Genomic DNA, 21,632 nt, shown 5'->3' on the forward strand with positions numbered 1-21,632 from the left:
AGACTGTTGGAAATGCCTCACAAATGCCACAGTCTGCACACTTCCTTATTGGTTGCAGAACAGTCTATAGGTTTTAACCTGGATTTCGAAGTTTCTGGCATCTATGAATATGTCATGCTAGATGGCATGCTTCCAGCTCTCCATGCTATAACCTGTGCCTTCTGGATGAAATCCTCTGACCTCATCAACTATGGAACACCAATCTCCTATGCACTTGAGGACAACAGAGATAATACCTTCCTCCTAACTGATTATAATGGGTAAGCAGAAGTGCCAGGACTTCATTTTTTTTTTGGTGGGACTTCACTTTGTGACATTGGGGGATAGGGGAAGAGGGAGCATGAAGGGTTGAGGCAGAAGAATTACAATAGCCAACTAGAACATCTGGACAAGTTCTGTAAGACAGCAAAGTTTCAATCATAGCTGCTCACTCACATATTGTGTTTTGCTGCTTACTACGCATTTTCATGTTTTCATGTGTTGCTTCATTTCACAATGGCCTGAAGAATTAGTGCTCCTTCCACAAATGGTAAAACAAAATTTCAGCAAAACTAAATGATTTCACCCAAATCTCACACTCTGGGAGGGGCAGATCTAGCTCTCAAACCCAGACCCTAAAACTGATGCTCTTTCTTCACATAGCAAGTCCTCCAAAGGATAAGGGAATTTAGTGCCATTATTGAACCATAGGAGACAGGTGGATTGAGTATGAACCAGTCCTCAGGCTTAATATGCAGTCCTCAGGATCAATTAATTCTAACTCCAGGGCCCCTTCCCTCTGCAGTATCTGTAAAGTCACTTCAGTTTTACCCAGAGGTTTGCTAAAGAGCTGCAGACTTGGGCAGGACTTTAACCATTGGTCATCTGTCTACACGTCTCATTTCTCAGACATCCACTGGCTCAGCCTCTGTGGTCCCTTTAAGATCACTATTCTATTCCATATGTGCAATCCTTGGCAAGGCTGTGAGTCCATGCCTTTAATCCGGATAGACTCTGATATGTCCCACAGGGCCTTTTCTCTCAGGTCCACCAACATTGTAGGCCTAATGAACAGGTTGAAGGCTCTAGAGACCCAAGAGCTCTCACTCCTCTCCGTAAGTGCAAGGAGTATCACTAATCTGGTGGAAATCTCCCCATCCTCAAACACTGCTCTTCTTAGTGGACTTAAGCTTTCATGGAAAAATTTCAGAAGTTAACAAAAACTTGAGGCAAAATATTTATAGATACAACCTGTTGCCTGCTTGAATGGGGAGGGGAAAATGCACAAAGGAAGCAATATCACAAAAATATTACTTTTTCATAAGCATCTTTGAATAGAGTTTGAGATGATTCTATGAGAGGTACTTAATGAATTAATTTTTGCCTTATCAACTCTCCATAATCATTTCTTTTTATCCTTTTGCTTCTGAAGAGTTTTCACTTTAAAATGTTTATTGTCTTTGTTGTTTCCCTAAGTGATGTGATTGTTGGAAACCTCTTCCAACTGGCCACCCTTGCTTAGTTCCAATTATTTTTTTCTTTGAATTGAGGTACTTTGTCTATTGCGTGACTACTCTGGTAACTGCCTTAGACCATTTAGCTGATAAAACAAAATACATAAATCATAAGGTGGCTTATGATCAGCAAAAATGTATTCCCCATCGTTCTGAAGGCTAGGAAGACTAAGGTCAAGGCAGTAGCAGAATCTGTTTAGTGAGGACTACTTTCTTATTCATAGCTACATGTTCTTGCTATGTCTTCAGATGGTGAAGCAGCAAGGAGTCTCTTTGGGGCCTCTTTTTATTATTTTTAATTTGGGGTTTTTTTTGAGACAGAGTCTTGCTATGTAGCTCAGGCTGACCTAAAACTGGCAGTCCTGCTGCCTCAGTCTCTCAAGTGCTGGTATTATAGCTATATACTTCCATACCTACTTTTCATGGCCTACTTTATCCCAAATGCCCCACCTCCTAATACCATCACATTGCTAATGAGGTTTAAACACATGAATTTTTGACTTTCCTTCCATGGGATGTGTGAAACACATCCCTATGTTGCTCATAGAAACATACATTCCAAGGGAAGGATATCTGACATTTGTACAATTCTCACTTGTTCTTAACTCTCCACAATAGCCAGGTGGTGAATTGTCCCAAATTGGACAATTTTCTTGGTTTATCCTATGACTTTTTCCTACCACTCAGTAGTTGAAAAACATAGTGTCTGATTACCTACAATTTAGTGTAATTAATAAACCAAATCTGCTTCTATGAAATATGATCAAATGGAAAAAAATGACTAATGGGTTTGCATAAAGTACTTTACCCACAAAAAAAAGAAAAAGAAGAAAAGTAGTGACATGCCCCACAGAAAGGATTGCAACATATGACTAATGACTGTCTTCCCTGGAACCTTTCTCTCCACAGCTGGGTTCTTTATGTGAATGGCAAGGAGAAGATTACAAACTGTCCCGCAGTGAACGATGGCAGTTGGCATCATATTGCAATTACTTGGACAAGTTCTGGTGGAGTCTGGAAAGTCTACATCGATGGGAAATTATCTGACAGTGGTACTGGCCTCTCCGTTGGTACACCCATACCTGGTATGTCTCAGCAAAATGAGTATAGTTCTGTCCATCTCTGGAGATAGTGTATTGTGTGCTACCTTTGTTGTCCTTGATTTCAGACAGGGATCCACCTCTCCTCAATCATCCAGACTCTAAGCTATTAGAGTCTGCTTTTTTCTAGGTGAACTGTGTGATTGTGTATAAGAAATGCCTTTGGGAATATAGATTCATACTACCACAGAGCAACTGAGCTAAAAGGTGTTTGCTAAACTTTTTCCAAGGAGGAAATTAATTCTTGGTGTTTTTGCTTGTTTGTTTTAGGGACTTTGGGAGGGGTGTGATCAGTATATAAGCTGGACTATTACTAACAGCTGTTTATCTTTTATGCCCCTTATCAAATAGAACTCAACCTCTCCAAAAAATACAGATGCAGAGAGCTTTAGTTTGAAAAATGCAAAAGTTTACATGGCAATAAGTTTGCTTTATCTAGATACATCAATATAAAGATGATGTAGATGACTTCTTTTGGATTTTTTTTCTCTTTTGGTGGCAGTTTTAACCCAGGGTTTGGGACTTGCTAAGCAGACACTCTACCACGTGAACCACATCTCTAGCTCTTTTTGGTCTGTTTATTTTTGAGTAGATCTGACTTTTTGTGGGTCATCCTGAACCATGATCCTTCTATTTTATGCTTCCTGCAATTGCTGGAATGACAGGTGTGTATCACCACATCCAGCTTTTTCTATTGAAATTGGCAAGGTAGCCTAGAACCAGGATCCTCCCAGTCTCAGCCTCCCACATAGCTGAGATGACAGGCACATGCCAATGTGCTCAGCTCTTGATTGAGATGGGGTCTTAAAAACTTTTTGCCTGGGATTGGCCTCAAATCATGATTCTCCCAATCTCCATGTCTCTAGTAGCTGGGATTATAGATGTGAGCCACTAGTGCCCAACTGATGACATTATTTTTAACTTTCGTCATTTATTTCAGATATTTAAAAATAGTTCCTAGGTAAACTAAAACTAAAAATAATTTAAAATCTTAAGAACTAACTAATAAGACAGGTGCCAGTAGCTCATGCCTGTAATCCTAGCTACTTAGAAGGCAGAAATCAGGAGGATCACAGTTCAAAACCAGCCCAGGCAAATAGTTCACAAGACCCTATCTCAAAAATACCCATTACAAAAAAGGGCTGGCAGATGCTCAAGGTAAAGGCCCTGAGTTCAAGTTCAATTTCAAGCCCCAGTACTGCAAAAATGAGAACTAACTAATATATTCTGGAAGTTAGTTTTATTGAACAAGAATAAATATATTGAGATTACCTTTGCAAAACCCCAAAAGATCTTCATTTTATTTTTTAGAAATTATTGCCTATGCCTTGTTTCTTTTTTAATACTAAGAAGATCATTAGAGCATTTGCTAGGTGGGTGAGTCACTAGGTGGGTGCCATCCACCTGGAAACCCAATGCCGAGCAAAACTCGTGTGCTCCCTGCTCTCCAGAAGGTGTCACTATGAAGGGGGAGTGGGATATTAACTCAATAATCACACTAAATGATGTGTGACTCCACACTGAAGTAAACACTGTGGAGGAATAAGTCCTGTTTCATAAAAGCTTATAACCAAAGAGCTGATGTAGAATGAAGAGCCATTGGAGGCTTGGAACCATGTCTTAGCTGAATTCTCAAGGATAACCAGGAATTAACTCATGAAGGGCATTGCCCCTTACTGAAAGAGCTACAAGAGACCAATGCATCTGGAAAGCAGAATGAAAGAGGGCATGAGGGACATGTGGCCAAAACAGGTCAAAGCTGGATCACATAAAGCCTTGTAGGGGAGGTTATGGATTGAGACTTTCATCCTAAAAATAATAATAAGTCATTGATGAATTTTAAGATGGCAGAGGCAGGTGGCTGGAAGAGCAGTCAGGCAGTTCCTAACATGATCAGAATGCAACAATAAGGCATGTGTGAAAATCCCTAATAAAAAGGTCTTTAACCAAAAGACAAAATACACCCCAGTAAAGGGAGGTCACTGAGAGTTAATGTCAGAACAAGAAGAAGCATTTACTATGCCTCTACTAGGAGGGAAACTTGGGCACATGAAAAGCAAAGGAGAAAGGAGATCTTCCTTAAACAACCCTAGACTATTGAAGAGGTAGACAAAACAGATCCATGGATTCTGGACGCATATCCACCCCCTAAGTACTGGCCAAGAACCTGTCTTGTCAACAGAGCAGCCTAAGTGTTGAAGTTGCAGAAATGACAGCCTCAAAGAGCAGCGCTACCTGTAAGGAAGGACAAGGGCATGTATTTTATATAAGGAAAAGAGGGAGAAGAAAGCTCATGAGATTTAATGAATGTAGGCAACAAAGGTCCATTTGTAAAGAAATGGATTGGGGAAGATTAATCTGGAAGAAAAGGAAAGGGAAACAGACAAACTAGAAAGATCAAATAAGTCATTGTAAGATAGTAATATTGGGAGATTGAGATGGACATACGATTATAAGATTAGGATACCATGTATAAGATTTTGATGAAAGCACATTCAGCAAATTTAAAATATCTTGGTCTATCGACATTTGCCTCTTTATAAAACATATGTGAACAGGACACCAATATACAACCCAAAAGTTTGTTGTAATGCTATTTATGCCCATTACCCTTTTATGTAAATTTAATACTTTTATAAAATTTGCAGAATGTTCTTGTCATGATGATCATATGAGTGTGATAGAGAGTAATTGTTGCCATTTTAGAGATAAGTAAAGAGCAAGGTGTATAAAAGTTGAAATGACTCTCAAATCACATTGCTGGAGTCTAATACCTTTGACTTATTTCTTTGCCTCCTCTGCCTTTCTACTTAAATTAGCATATTGATTCCATATATACCAAGTGTGGGATCTTTAAGAACTAAAACACACAGAAGTGGTTGGAGCGATCCCAGGGGCTATGGACAGACATCCTCAGTATATGTCATACACACCATGTTACTTTATTCTTTCTTGCTTTTTACTCACTCTTTTGCCTAGAAGCTCTTCATAGCTCCTATCTACATAAGATTAACTCCTGTTTAATGATGAAGACTCAAATCTGAAAGTCTTCCCAGTCCCTAATCTCTCTCTCCCTCACATTCAATTTCTTCCAGTTTTCCATCATCCTACACAACTCCATTGTCCTATTCGTCACACTGTACTGGAAAGTACCAAAACACATACACTCTCCTTAGAATTATAACCTTCCAGAGGCAGAAAAAGAAGTTAGCTCTGCCTTGACATCTGCAAAAGTCCAGATCCTGCTATTGTGGACAGCACGTCACTAGTAGCTTCACAAGCATCTACTGAACTCAACTCACCTGTCTTGAAGGCTGAGTCTGAGCTGGCTGGGCAGGAGAATGGTGATAGATGTCAGAGATGAAAAGACCTCTTCATGCTCATGCAGGGAGCCATGAATGGATTTTATAAGAGAAGAAGTGGTTGAAAATTCCTTATAGCTGTAGCAAAGGGTATGTGGAAGAAAAGAAAAGGAAGATCTGATGGGAAAAAAAGCTGAAAAATAGCCTGCTGTTGGACTGTAATAAGCCAGTATATGTTCCTCAAGGAATGCACATTGTTTTCTTCAGTTAGTTGGAAGACATTAAAGATGTTTCAATAAGAAGTAGTATTATAAATAAAATGGTGTGTCAGGGCTGTTTTCTGTATTTAATTTAGTGGGTCCTTGCTTCCAACTGTCTCTTCTTTAGATGGTGAGATCACTGGTGATTGTTTTTTAATTTTCTTATTCCTTTATGATATTTTGATAATGAACATTATGTTACTTTTATGTTGAGAAAGGAACATTTATTTCTTTAAAAAATTAAGCCCTAATGGAAGATTGAAAAGTCAATTGGAGGAACAGGAAAATAAAACCACAAAATTCTTATAGTAACCAGCTACGGAGATGATTGTCTGACCACAGCAGTAAGGATAGGCAGGATTAGAGTCCATGATATTACAGAACTCCAGTTGACAGCCTTAGTGGCTCTCTTAGTCTGCTCAGGTGTCTTAAATAACAGAAATTTACTTTCTTATAGTTCCAAAGGCTATAAGTCTAAGATTAGGATGCCAGCTCTGTTTCTTAGTAGGGTCTCTTTTTCTGGACTTTCATAGTCCCTCACTCTGACCTCACATGGGAGAGGGAAAGAGAGTAAGCTCTCTGGTGCCTCCTCAACTAGACTAATTACTTTCCTGCATACCATCCCAGTGTGTATGAATTTGGATGGGGACACAATTCAGACCATAAAATGATTGACAGGCCTCAATTTGGGTGACTAGACTTATGGAAAAGTATGTTAGTTGAGATAAGAATTCTAAGGAAAGAAGTTGATGGGAGGGGGAAGATCATGTATTTGGTTTTAGACTATTGAGTTTGAAATCTCTTGTATTTTTAGTGACAGAGATACACACAGCTAAAAATATAGATCTGATACAAGTTTATAGCAAATTGGCAAGGTTGTTTTTAGTGACAGAGTATAACTGGCATGGATTCAACATGATGGCAGGCAAAATTGAGAACCAAAATATGCTAGCAAAAGACACATGGCTAGCAATAATGAAAAGTTGTAAGGGATGAGCCTGAAGTGACAAGATATAGGAGTCATTGCCAGAATTTAGGTAAGCCAGTAATGAAGAGAAATCACTCAGTAGAAGTAATCACGGTAGACAGGGACAAAAAGCAGCCCCATCACAAACTGGTCTTTGAAGCCAGAGGACAAGAAAGTCAGGTGGTGTAGCATATAAGTACAACCTTTGCAACACAGAGCAGAGTAGAGAAAGATGGAAGGTAGATCTGATGGGACAAACACAGACCACTCAGTATAACCAGGAGAGACAATTTAGTAGCATGAGATGTCCAATAAAAATAGATGACACAGAGAAGTCATGAGAGATAAATACTGAAGTTTCCTTTGGATCTAACAATTAGGAGGTCCCAGGCAACTTTAGAAGGTTTCTTGGAATTTGTAATACAAATTATAGCATTGTAGCCTAAGAAATATGAAAAATGAAGAACAGCCACTAATAGCCTGTCATGGAAGGTAATTTCTTAGACAGAAGTAAGCAAGGTAGGACTTACCTATTATGTTGATAATATGTGTTATGCTTATATAAATATGTATTATGTATAGTTTTATACTTATATATTTATAAATACAATATAATAATCTGAGCCTCATCCAACTATTTTCAAGTTGTTATATAAGCTTAATTTGAATTTGTCCTTATAAACCATATAGTAAATTTATTAATATAGCTTTTTGCTAGTATTTTTCATATATTTATATTGGCTGTTCTTTCACTAGATTAGCATTTTGGGAATAACAGACCATCAGACCAGTTTTCCTCCTTTTTTTTCTCTTTGTCTGTCTTTAGGTGGCGGTGCATTAGTTCTTGGGCAAGAGCAAGACAAAAAAGGAGAAGGATTCAACCCAGCTGAGTCTTTTGTGGGCTCCTTAAGCCAGCTCAACCTCTGGGACTATGTCCTTTCTCCACAGCAGGTCAATTCCATTTTCACTGTATGACAGTAATGAGATGCAAAGGTACAAACCTAGTAAAAATGTGAACAGCCTAATGATGACATATCTTATTGTAAACTCTTATCAGAATTTATCAGTAATTTTCAATGATCACCCATTTTAGTTTCTTGGTATTATTCTGATATTTTACTGGAAATGAGTATTTTATAAAAATCTTATAATTTCAGAACTGGAAAGAATCATAGAGAATATTTCAAAGCTCTCTGATTTGCAGAAACTTAGGGCTGGCACAAGATTATGCCTAGATAGCAACTGATAAGCTAGTAGTTGAAGGCAGTCTGGACTCAGCGAGGATTCAAATCCCAGTTCTACCACAGACTTGTTGGGATGTTCTGAACATGTTGCCCCCATCTATTTAAGCTTCAGTTCTCTTATCTATAAAAGATGGAGACAGCAGATTTTTGACAGGATTGAACATATACATTTTTGACATTGTTTAGCCCATAGTAAGGATTCATTCTTGTTATTATAGTGGCAGAATTTCCCAAAGTCTTAGTTTCCTCAACTCTATGTCAGAGGTCAAAGACATAGAATTGTGGGGTGGGAAGGTTTTTACAAAATCTCTTAACAAACTATAAATGTTTAGACAAGAAACTCTATGCTTAGGATTCATATTTTCAGGTAACTTTAAGACTAAGTGGGAGAGGAAATGCTGGAGGTGAGGGAGAGGAAAGAGAATTTTCTTATTGCCCCTGAGATCACAGCAAAATCCTGCTTTCCTTCAGCTCCACCCAAAAAAAAAAATCTGTGGCTATTTTCATAGAACTAAATTATGACATAATGACTCCATCTTCTTGGAACAAGTAAGACTTATCTAAAGATGTGTTTTTAAACTTTCAGGTGAAATTGCTGGCTACTTCCTGCCCAGAGGAACTCAGTAGAGGAAATGTGTTAGCCTGGCCTGATTTCTTGTGGGGAATTGAGGGAAAAGTGAAGATTGATTACAAAAGTATATTCTGTTCTGGTGAGAATTTCCTTCTTGCATGGACTTTACCATCTCTTGGAGTTTTCTAGGGAATGGAGATAATTTAGAATTCTCAAGTCATTGAATCATGGGTGCCTGGCAATATACTCCTTCACTAGTAGTAAGGTATCGATAGATAGATAGATAGATAGATAGATAGATAGATAGATAGATCTTAATTTGAATTTGTCCTTATAAACCATGTAATAAATTTATATAATATGGCTTTTTGCTGGTATTTTTCATATATTTATATTGGCTATTCTTTCACTAGATTAGCATGTGGGGAATAAACAGACCATCAGACCAGTTTTCCTCCTTTTTTTTTCCTCTTTGTCTCTCTTTGTCATTACATACATATATATATATATATATATATATTACATATATATATATATATATATATTATGTTCTTCCAAGGAATGCTAAAATACATTCTACATAACAGAATACAAATTAACTGGGGATAAAATTTGGACAAAGGTAAAATAAGATTAGGAGGATAGGGTGAGAGGAAGAACAATTATTTTGTATAAATGCCCACTAAAGTTCTAAGCTCTTATTTGATATAGGGTTACTCTTTTGGTCCTATACTTTCTAGGAACATGTAAAACATGGAGTAAAGAAATGAATTTTGCATTCACACATTAAATAGATTCTGGAGAATCAAAATTCTTTCCTAAAGTTAATATTTAAATGAGTTTCTTAAAATGTCCTAGAATTCATGGCCTTTGGTAACTTATGAGAACATTTCATTAATATTCATAAATACCACTTTCTTTTAAAAAATATTTATCAGATTTCTGTTGAAAGAGGGAAAATTATTTGTTGGCTTGAGTAGTTTTTTCCAATAATTTTGCCTGCCAGTGATTAGTGTACATGCTGACTTGTTTTACTCTCAGTAGCGTGGCTCTCCCACAAAACAGGATTTGGCTGGGTGGAACTGCTGTTGTGTTGCTTACAAGCTCTGTGCCTGTGTTCTTTGCCCTCAGATTGTCCATCTTTAGATGGATCAGTACCCCATCTGAGAACTGCATCAAGAGATTTAAAGCCAGGCTCCAAAGTCAGTCTGTTCTGTGATCCGGGCTTCCAGATGGTCGGGAACCCTGTGCAGTACTGTCTGAATCAAGGACAATGGACACAACCCCTCCCTTATTGTGAACGTGAGCTGTCTTTTGTTTAAGTCGCTCCCATGGCTCTTGAAAGACATTGGAACCAAAAGAACACTTTTCAGGAATCCTAGACAAAAGCTAAATACTTCACAGTAGCAAACATAGCAAACACCCATTGAATTCTTCCTTTGTGTAAAGAACTGTGCCATGCACCATAAGGAAGGTGGGCGACAAAGACCCAAACAGACAACTGGAAAATTCACCTAAAGTGACTCCATGAACTAGGTTTGGGGAAAAGGCAGACTGTGTAGGCTGGTGGCCCAGAGGCAGGTGGTTCATTACTGGGTGGAAAAACACAAAGAAGTCACCTGAGCTGAGTGTACCCATTGTTCATTTACGCAACAAATTTTAAAGTGCCTACCACGTGCCAGGCACTGAGTAAGTTCTGAAGATGCAACATTTGGAGAAAAAGTCACTGAACTTACAGAGTTTACATTCTAATAGGAGAGAGAGAAAAATAAGCAAGTAAAATATGATACTATTTCTTTCTTTTTGCAGTACTGGGGCTTGAACTCAGGGCCTATACTTTGAGCCACTCCACCAGCCCTTTAATTGTGAAAGGTGTTTTTGAGATAGGGTCTCGTGAAACTATTTGCCCCACCTGGCTTCAAACTACAATCCTTCTGATCTCTGCCTCCTGAGTTGCTAGGATTGTGGGCATGAGCCCCTGGCGCCCAGCCATTATTTTCTTATAGTAAATAATAATGCTGAGAGCTGCAGAAATTAAGCAGGTAGCAAACTACAAGAAAGGGGTTTGATGGAGTCAAAAGTACCATTCTAGACAGAAGAATAGAATTGCACCACTTGACCCCTGACAACAGGCATGCATTTACCTGTTTCTTGTCTATCTCACTGAATAGTAAGTTCCATGAGGCAGAAGCTTTGACCATCTGGTTCACTGCTGTAAACCTAGCACCTGGGACATCTGTTTTTTTAATGAATGAATGCCATGCCTACTATGAGCCAGACAGTGTGCTGCTTGCTGGGTGTGTACTTGTGGTTCCAGCCAGCTACCACTCCTAGAGCACTCTCCTATCAATGTCTGTGTGCAATGAAAAATTCTTGCTTAACTGAACTTTCACAGAACAAGGTTAACACAAAGAAGATGTGTTTTGAGCATTTTCTCTTAAAGCAGTGTGTTCTTCCTGGTCCCATTCCAGGCATTCGCTGTGGGGTGCCTCCCCCCTTGGAGAATGGCTTCTATTCAGCCGAGGACTTCTATGCTGGAAGCACAGTGACCTACCAGTGCAACAGTGGCTACTACTTATTGGGTGATTCAAGGATGTTCTGTACAGATAATGGAAGCTGGAATGGCATTTCACCATCATGCCTTGGTGAGATCAATGTTGGCAGTTGCTCTGTGGGTTTATTCTAACTCAACAACCACAAATTCCTGAGGCTCTTTTAGCATTCCTTTGTTAACTTCATCTCGTCCCAGTAAACTCAGGTCAAACCACAATGACAAGGCAGCTGTCTGTCCCTGGAGTTATCAAAAATGTCTTAAGTTTCTATCAGGATAGTAAGACTATCACTTCCTGGCCCTGTTCTTCTGCTTGCCAACCAATAAACTAAAGATGTGGTAGCTTTTATGATAGATCTGCAATATTATTGTGACTGTCATATTTAAATTTTATAAAAATATATAGTGTTATACACTAAGTGATATGTAGTGAGTAAGAATGAATGTTTGATTCATAAGCTGCCTTCCATTTAGATGTCGATGAGTGTGCAGTTGGATCAGATTGTGATGTGTATGCCTCTTGCCTGAATACAAACGGATCCTACATATGCTCTTGTATCCCGCCATACACAGGAGATGGCAAAAAGTGTGCAGGTAACATATGTGTAATTGGAAATTCCTACTGTAATTTTTAATGCAACTCTAGATTTTAAAGCTATGTTATGTGGAAGTAGACAATAATTACAAATTCAAAAGGTATGCAGATAGATGGAGAAGGTAAATATAAAACACACTCCAAGTAACAACCAAAAGGGTATTAAATTTGCCCAGAGCTATGTTGCCAGGATGTTGAAGAAATGTTGACATAGTACAAGAATAATAGAATGGACCTAGAAATATAATCTGTAGCTTTTCTGCCTTAATCAAAGACTAGAAAATGCTTTCTCACAACTTCACCTAAAATGTCTGTCCTCTGCCTCAGTCATACAAAATTATATCATTAAAGAAAATAGCTATCATGACTTACCACATCTCTGCATTCTTCTGTAAGAACTTTGATAATACTGACACATCTCTCAACCATTGATACCTTTCTATATTTAGTGTAAGGACACCTACCAGAAAACAGTAAGATAGAAAGTAAAGAGAAATTTAAAATGCTGGTTTAAAGCATCTGGCTATAGGTTCTAAAAGTAAATTTGGAATTTGAGACAGAGAAAAGACCCAGGAGTTATACATGATATAGAGCTCATGCTTCCCAGTGTAAAACAGGAGAGAGGATAGAGAGAGAAAATAAAAAATAACAGTAACAATCAAAACAAAATATCAGTGAGTCACACAATAGAAGAAGAAACATAAGCTAGGATAAGATAGGAAATCTTTCAGTTAAACAGAGACTATCAGATGTTTATGAATACATTATCTTATTCTCAGGCTGAAAATTTGTATACTATTTGTGTACTATTTAAGAACACAATGCAAAACTAGCCTAGGGAAATACTTGATTTAGATACATCTCTTTAAAAGATGAATAAAATTAAACAACATAAAATGTAGGAATTCTGGGAAAAAAAATCCTACTTAAGGTGAAGGGAAAATAATCCTGAAGACCCATAATATGACACTGAAAATGAGTTAACACAGGAACCAAAAGGAAATCTCAAAGGACTACTTATACACAATAGAAGACAAAGAGATATCACTTCTATTAAAATTTTGAAACACAAAGTCATAAGAAGATGCTAAAATTCAAACAGGACAGAAAAGAAAACATTACAGAAAGAAAGGAAAACATATCAGACATTGAGCTTTGAAACCAACTTACCATGCGGTTTGGCCTGAATAGATACTCTAAATTTAGGTTCAAAATGCATGCAACCACTGTAATATATTATTGAAATGTAAGTATTAAAAAAAAATGTATTAACAATTATATTAGCAGTGTTAGGTATATGGGAAGGGTAAGGAAATATATGAGATTGGTGTTGTAGGTGAGTTTATGAAAGACTAAGAGGGTGTTGTTTTAATCTATATATGTATATAGTCAAATAAATGTAAATTGAAGAATATTTTCAAAGATTCTTAATTATTAAGCCCCACAACTTCCTTGAAGAAATATGCTAATTATTAAAACAAGAAAAAGTTGAAATCATCTTTAATCCCACCACCCACAAATGCCTCCTCTTAGAAATCCAAGGTATATACTCCAATATTTTTCTATATGCTATGTACTTAAAATATGTATATACCTATAGATGTATATATAAACACATAAGCGGTTCTTTATTTTCAGTTATTTCATATAATATTATATCATGCATATTTTTTATGTCACAAAGTAGTTTGAGAAGATGATCTTAATTCCTGCTAGCCTCCTTTGTAGATTTCTCATGATTAACTTTTCTCAATATGTTAAAACTAGATGACATCTACTATGGAAAATCATTTAATAAACATCTTTGCACATAAATCTTTGTGCTTACCTCTGGCTCTTTTTCTCAAAAATCCAGCATTATGATTGCATTATATTTTTTTGAGAGCGTTTGCCCTAAATTCTTTAATTTATATAGCTCAAATGACCTTTTGAAAGGTTTAATGTAGGCTCCCATTTTGAGAATTCAAGCACTGTATTTGCTGTAGCATTGATAAACAGAAAATTCCACATTCTTACATCCTACGTGGGTGCATCCAGGCAGGATGCGAGGATGGTGATAAAAGTTTATTAGAAGTTAGTGGAAGGAGTTACGAAAGGCCAGGGTGGGCCAGGAGGAAGCTGGAGGCAGAGAGCTCTCTGTTTGAAGGCTGCTTTTAAAAAATGGTGTTAATCTGTGGGAGGGGAAAGGCCTGGCATTTCCCAAGCACCAATAATAGGCAAGTGGGAGGGGTTTGGATGGGGTAGAGGACCGCGCTGCAAGTATTTACAATTGGAAAGGAAGTTTAGCAAGAAAGAGAGAGAATGCTCAATCTGAAATACAGTGTGTTGTCGTTTATGTCTAAGAGTCCTGACCTTTCCTTACTTTACCCTGCCTCATATTCACTTGTACTGCTGAACCACATTGCTTTAGCAGTGGTAACTGAGCCCAGTTTGTACCTAGAGGGGCTTATCATCCACAGTCTGTTTGGGAAGGAAGGCTGGGTATGACCCTGAACCTGCAGTACAACACTGTATCAGCTGGAGATCAAGTCAATTGCTCTTGTAAAATGAGTGGGCTAGAAGTTAGCCTGGCCCAAAAGACCAAAAATCGTATGTTCTCCCTCATATGCCGACATTAGATCAAGGGCAAACAAAACAAGGTGATTGGACTTTGATCACATGATAAAGCAAGAGCACACTAGGGAGGTATGAGGATAGGTAAGACACCCAAAAAACTAGATAACATTTGTTGCCCTCAATGCAGAGAAACTAAAGCAGATACCTTAAAGCAACTGAGGCCAAAAGGAGAAGGGGACCAGGAACTAGAGAAAAGGTTAGATCAAGAAGAATTAACCTAGAAGGTAACACACATGCACAGGAAATTAATGTGAGTCAACTTCCTGTATAGCTATCCTTATCTCAACTAACCAAAACACTTGTTCCTTCCTATTATTGCTTATACTCTCTCTTCAACAAAATTAGAGACAAGGGCAGAATAGTTTCTGCCTGTAGTGAGGGGTAAGGGGGAGTAAGGGAGGGGGTGGGAGGAAGAGGGGAGAAATGACCCAAACATTGTATGCACATACGAATATAATAAAAAAGGGAAAAAATAAAAATAAAAAAAAAAATGAGTGGGCTATGGTGTATTGGGAGGGGCAAAGCCCTCTTCAGCCATGCTCCTGCACCATCACTACTTCCCCAATAAACAACTTCCTTTTTGGTCATTCCTGTTTCAAAATATTATGTTTTATACTCCTGGCCTACTCCCCAAGGAGTCCCTGGCCTTCACATATCTCCCTACAAAAGTTTTTCTCTCAGTATTTTCTTGGGTACTTTAAATGTAGTGGAATTCCTTAGCTGTGAGACTTTGCATGGCCATGTGAAATCACATATTCCACCAAAACTTTCTTTGTTTCAAGAACCCATAAAATGTAAGGCTCCAGGAAATCCAGAAAATGGCCACTCTTTTGGCGAGATTTATACAGTTGGTGCTGAAGTCACATTTACATGTGAGGAAGGACATCAGCTGATAGGAGTGACCAAAATCACATGTTTGGAGTCTGGAGAATGGAGTCACCTACGACCATATTGTGAAGGTACATTGAGCAAATTTTCATGTTTAATTATGTTAAGTAATCTAAGAAAAGTCACATGTAGACATGTCAACTGTTACGTCTTCTTTGTATTTGAAACTCAAGTATTAGGGTGGTGCTTAAATGAACAACAAAAAACAAACACCAAATCTAAAAGCAGGCCATGAGAAGAGGATGAAGAGGAGGATCACAAATTCAAGACAAATCTAGAACTGTCCCTCAAGCTTTCAGAGATTTTTGTACACATGATCTTGGAAAGTCTCGCTTTTTGTTCTCCCTCCTTTCAGCTGTTTCCTGTGGTGCACCAGCTATTCCAGAAAATGGTGGCATTGATGGGTCAGCATTTACTTATGGCAGTAAAGTGATATATACGTAAGTATTAACAATTAAAGTCACATTACAATTGTTAATGGCATGCCGGCAGTATAAAAGTGGGGATATAATCCTAAAGGATGTTTCTGAATTAATATGGAATTAATTGAGTGAAGTAAAAAAATTGAATGAGGTCTATTGGGAAGAAATATAATCCAATAATCTAATGGCAGTCATATCTGGAACCCTTAAATCCCCTGACCAGCAGCCTACTGTTGCCACCAGTGTTCCCTTGAGGCGCCATGAAGATAGCTCTTTGGAGGAAGGCACTTCCAGCTAATGAATACTCTTAGTTATTATTAACGGCTGAGATTCCAAGTCTGATAGCAGAGGAGCTTCCACTAGCACACACCGCTCTTGAACCAAGAATTTCTGTCTGCAGCTACTCATCTGTGGCATAAATTGGAGACCAGTCAAATTCTTTAATCTATCCTTTGCTTAAGAATAGTATTCAACAACCCTGAAAAATGCATTGTTGGAAAGTATCATTTCAACAGAGAAAAAGAGAAATTTCCAAGTATATGTAAATTCCCAATAATTTTTGAGATTCTTGGTACTGATAAAGTTACGGAAAATAAATTACATTCTATATTTTTCCTCTTTTTCAGGTGTAATAAAGGATATATTTTAGTTGGTGATAAAGAATCATCCTGTCTTGCTAGCGGTTCTTGGAATAATTCTTCTCCTGTGTGTGAACTGGTGAAGTGTTCCCATCCTGAAAACATAAATAATGGAAAATACATTTTGAGTGGGCTAACATACCTTTCTACAGCATCATATTCGTGTGAGGATGGATACAGGTAAGGTGTGGAGACCCCAGCCCAGCTCTATAATACTACTCTGCTGTTCATTGTGTGCTCACCAGGTTTCATTTGTATGTGATTGGCTGACTTTAAAAACAAATATATAAACATAAAGATAATTCTCAAATTTGCATGCTTCCTGAGGCCTAACTTGCAGTAAACACCCAGGGAACTCTTCAGTCTAACTGTGACTCTGGGAACCCATATAGTTTGTTTGCTTAAGCATTCAGACTTTAATGATAAAAGCAAAAATTGTGAAGGATAACACACATTACCTGATGACTGCTTTGTGATGAGTCTTTTTTTTTTTATAAGCAGCTTACCAAGTTTATACTCATGACTGCGTGAGGATGCAGAGGTAAGGGCCTAGATCTTGGTGCTCTAAGAGGTTAATTTGATTAATGGTGAGTGTGTTCAAATTGAAGGAACAAAGCAGAAAGTCAGGTTATGATCAGAAAGGTAGTCAACAGGATCTGAAGTAAAACAGATGGAGCAAACAGGAAGTAGAGTGCATAATGCAAGAAATCAGATCACATTGCAAGCCAAGGTGGGTAGCCATGGCGTAGGGGTACAAACTCTGTAAAGTCAAAGGAGGACCAGGGGTCAGAGTCATGAGTAGTAACATGGTTCAAATGCTCAAACTCATGGTAGGGTTGGGGCCCTTTGTTCTCAGTTACTCTGATTACCCATCTGTTGAGGTAGGAGTCTCCCTTCTGCCTGGATACTAATTATCCCATTAACCCTTCTTATCCAAATCTGCTATTCACAAATTCAGAAGCGCCCTATACCATTACCAATGAGCACATTAAACTTTATTTTGTACCAAGTAGTTGTTGTTACGTTGTCTTAACCCATTTGCTGTTTTAAATTGCTTAGATTTCCTTGTTTTTATATAAAACGATAAACTATGAAGAAACATTCCGTACTAAAACTTCTTATGTCCTTCTGTCCTAAGTCCTTCTATTTCATCTCCACAGCAGTAAAAACTTTAATCAATGAAAGGGATGACAAGTCTTTCCTTCCTTCTGTAGCTTACAGGGCCCTTCTGTCATTGTATGCATGGCTTCTGGCAGCTGGGATAGAGCGCCACCTACCTGTCACCTTATCTTATGTGGAGAACCTCCTGCCATCAAAGATGCTGTCATCACTGGCAGTAACTTCACTTTTGGGAGCACTGTCACTTACACATGCAAAGAAGGGTGAGTAGCATGCCTCTGAGGAGAGGCACATTAAGATCCAAAGGAAGGGACATTTCCTGACCGCAGACATAGGCTCCATCGGACATAAAATTAAATTTCCTGGCAGCCAAAACCAAAAAAAGCTTTGTGCTATGATTTTCTGACAGTCAAAAGGGAGCATATTTTCCTGTGGAAACAATGTTTTCCTGGAATTCATTAAACTTATTAAATCAAGTCTTGAATAACAGACATTGGGCAATGCAGTGAAAACTATCTTTCTACTTTAACCGAAGAAGTATAAAATAGAGTTAAGCAAGCATTTAGGAATTTATCTTCTGCAAAACCAAGGCAAGACTTTAAGCCACCACAATGAGATGATATCTCTGCAGGAAAACAAAATAGATAAAGTTCAAGCTTGTACGTTTCTGATGATCTTCCTTAAACCAGAGATAATATTTGGAAGAACAAGAAGCAAATTATAAAGGGTTTCCCACTCACTGCTTCATTTGATCTTCAGGAAAGCCCTGGGGGTACACAGAAGGGAAGGACTCATTCTGGGTGATCTGCTTATGATCTTGGGGCAGCCAATAAAGCACTGAGAGATAGTTAAGTCCCAGGTCATCAGATGTGCATTTCACTGCAGTCATCATGCTTTTTCTTTTTCCATGTTTCCTCATCAAATATTTTCACCATTCCTAGTGTGCTCACTACACATTTGGAAGCAACAACAGAAAGGAGTTGCTTTTCTCTGGACTTATATCTCAGATGTGCCCTTCACTAACTGTGTGGTCTTAGGGAAGTGGTGTGACCTCTCTGTCTTCGTTGTCCTCTCATGTAAAATTAGTTCATTAAAGGTCCATACTGCGGGATAGTGTGAGAATAAAATTATATAATGCATAGCTTAGTCAGTTAAAAAAAAACTTAGTAAACCCGATAAGCTTACCATTACTAAGCTGACTGGAGCCTAAATGAGTTTCTGTGCTCCCCTGGAAGTTGGATTTCATTTCACCCCTGCATGACTATGCCATAGGCACAGGACTGCCAGCAGGTGGCGACAATACTTTCTTACAAAAGAGTCAGATGCATAAATAGCTGTCTGAAATCCCAATGTTTTTTTTAAATTGATGCATAGAAACATAAATATTGGGGTTGGGATATGGCTCAAATGGTAGAGTGCCTGCCTAATAAGCACAAGAGCCTGAATTCAAACTGCAGTACTGCCAAAAGAAAAAAACACAAAACATGGTACATATAAATAGGGTATCATATAATGTTTTGATGTTTACATCATGTAATATTTACACCAGGGTAAACATACCTATCTATTCAAATATTCATCACTTCTTTTTAAACGTTTTTATTAGTATATCATAGTTATACGGGGAGGGGGTTGTGGTAATATTTCCATATATACATATATTGTACCGGGTTTGGTTCATCCTTCCATTATAATTCTCCATAGTCCCCCACTCCCTTTCTTGAAATGACTTTGACAGGTTTCAGTGTTCCATATTCAAACATGTATAGAAAGTTCCTCAACCATATTCACCCTAACCCTTCCCCACAATGGAACCCTCCCTTTAACATGACCAGTTTTACTTTCCTGTCTTTCATTGTTTAAGTGTCGGTTCATTTTGTTTAACCCCCTCTATTACTCTCCCTTACCCTTTTCTCCACCCCTTCCCACCCTCACTCTCTCAGGCCTCAGGAAACCACTATTCTAGCTCTAAACGTCATGAGACCAACTTTTTGAACTCCAAATTTTGGCACCTTCTAAAGTGAGCAAGAAATCTTTAATATTAAAATGCCAGTGTAGAAGTGGCTTCTGAAGCCCCAGCTGTGCACTGTGGATTGACTCACAGTCAGAACTGCCCCTCATGAACTGTATATGACTATTTAAAAGTAGTCATGTAAGTGTTTGTGAAACCTCAGGAAATATACAGGCTCCAAATGATTTCTTGGTATCCACACCTTCTGGGAATTTTTTTTGATAAAAAAGTAATGCATGACCATCACATAGAGCTAGAAAATCCAAATATATATATGTATATATATACATATATATATGTATATATATACATATATATATTTAAATTACCCATAATTTTACTACCCAGAAACAAATAATATAGTAATATTTTACTTCAATAATGCCTTAAAATTTCCCAGAATTTTTTTGTCTTAGGGTATTTTTTAATATTAATGATCATGATGAATGCAAGTTTATTTTTAGGTTCATAAATCATATTTTTCTTCACAAATAGTTCACCTGTATCATAATTGTTAAGTCCCTAATGTTAAGTCTATCTATGTCTTAGAGTGCTTTATTTAAAGAAGCAACAAAGACAGAAAAATAGAGCTGACACTGTGATTCGTGTCTGTATCTCAGCTATTTGGGATGCAGAGATTGGGAAGATTATGGTTCAAAGCCAATTTGGGGAAGAAAAGAGTAGTTTTTTCCATAAACGTTGAAGATATTATTCCATTATTCCATGCCTATGACTTCCAGCGCTGCTACTGAGAATTCTGTTATCAATTTAATGTAGTTCCTGATCAAGGACAATTTTCCTTCCAGGGACATTTGGGAATATCTAAAAAAACTTTTGTTGTCACACTGGAGGAAAGACACTACCAGCATCTGGTGATTGTAGGTCAGGGATACTGCTAAATGCCTCACGATGAACAGCAAAACCATTCCCAGTTAAAGAGTTATCTGGATCTAACCTTTTCTCTAGTACCTGTTCCCCTTTTCCTATTGGCCTCAGATCAAAAAGAATTAACCTAGAAGGTAACACCCACGCACAGGAAACCAATGTGAGTCAATGCCCTGTATAGCTATCCTTATCTCAACCAGCAAAACCCCTTGTTCCTTCCTATTATTGCTTATACTCTCTCTTCAACAAAATTAGAGATAAGGGCAAAATAGTTTCTGCTGGGTATTGAGGGGGGGAGAGGGAGGGGGCGGAGTGGGTGGTAAGGGAGGGGGTGGGGGCAGGGGGGAGAAATGAACAAAGCCTTGTATGCACATATGAATAATAAAAGAAAAAGGAAAAAAAAAGAGTTATCTGGAGCTGGGGATGACTCAAGTGGCAAAGTGCTAGCCTAGCAAATGCAATGCCCAGGGGGTGGGGCAGGGAGGGAGGTGGCCCACACAGTGTGTTTATGTGAGTAAATGTAAAAAATGACAAAATAACTAAATAAGAAGGAGTCTTCTGGTCCACCCAGGTGTGAGTGCCTATAATCCCAACTATGCAGGAGACAGAGATGGGAGGATTATTGTTCAGGCAAAAAAAAGTTAACAAGACCAATCTCAAAAACAAGCCGGGTGTGGTGGCAAACACCTGTAGTCCCAAAAGGTGAAGGTAGGAGAATTCCAGCCAGAGGCCTACTCTGGGCAACAATGCAAGATCCTATCTGAAAAATAAACTAAAGCACAAAATGCTGAGGCTATGGTGCAAGTGGTAGAGAGCTTGCCTAGCAAGCTCAAGGTCAAAGTTCAATCTCCAGTGCAGGAAAAAAATTAAAAAGAATTATCTGGTCCAAATGACAGAAACACAGTGCTGAGATTGAGAAAGGTGAACTGCTAGTCTCCTTAAGTAATCTCTTTTCCTTTTGTTTTTTTAA

General features: G+C 38.1%; 1 protein-coding gene across 2 annotated transcripts in view; it reads left to right on the plus strand.

Annotated features, from left to right (window-relative positions):
* Svep1 (sushi, von Willebrand factor type A, EGF and pentraxin domain containing 1) overlaps positions 1–21,632 on the plus strand; it is a 179,092-nt gene that overhangs the window by 108,838 nt on the left and 48,622 nt on the right. For both annotated transcript variants that reach the window (XM_020173900.2, XM_074051284.1), the window contains exons 26-36: positions 59–260; positions 2,403–2,578; positions 7,949–8,073; positions 8,953–9,076; positions 10,069–10,239; positions 11,409–11,582; positions 11,963–12,082; positions 15,482–15,658; positions 15,943–16,027; positions 16,636–16,827; positions 17,862–18,029. In XM_020173900.2, the coding sequence (XP_020029489.2) occupies positions 59–260; positions 2,403–2,578; positions 7,949–8,073; positions 8,953–9,076; positions 10,069–10,239; positions 11,409–11,582; positions 11,963–12,082; positions 15,482–15,658; positions 15,943–16,027; positions 16,636–16,827; positions 17,862–18,029 (1,714 nt within the window). The remainder of the gene's footprint in view (positions 1–58; positions 261–2,402; positions 2,579–7,948; positions 8,074–8,952; positions 9,077–10,068; positions 10,240–11,408; positions 11,583–11,962; positions 12,083–15,481; positions 15,659–15,942; positions 16,028–16,635; positions 16,828–17,861; positions 18,030–21,632) is intronic.

This window comes from Castor canadensis, chromosome 13, assembly GCF_047511655.1.
Source record: "Castor canadensis chromosome 13, mCasCan1.hap1v2, whole genome shotgun sequence".
Classification (NCBI taxonomy): domain Eukaryota; kingdom Metazoa; phylum Chordata; class Mammalia; order Rodentia; family Castoridae; genus Castor; species Castor canadensis.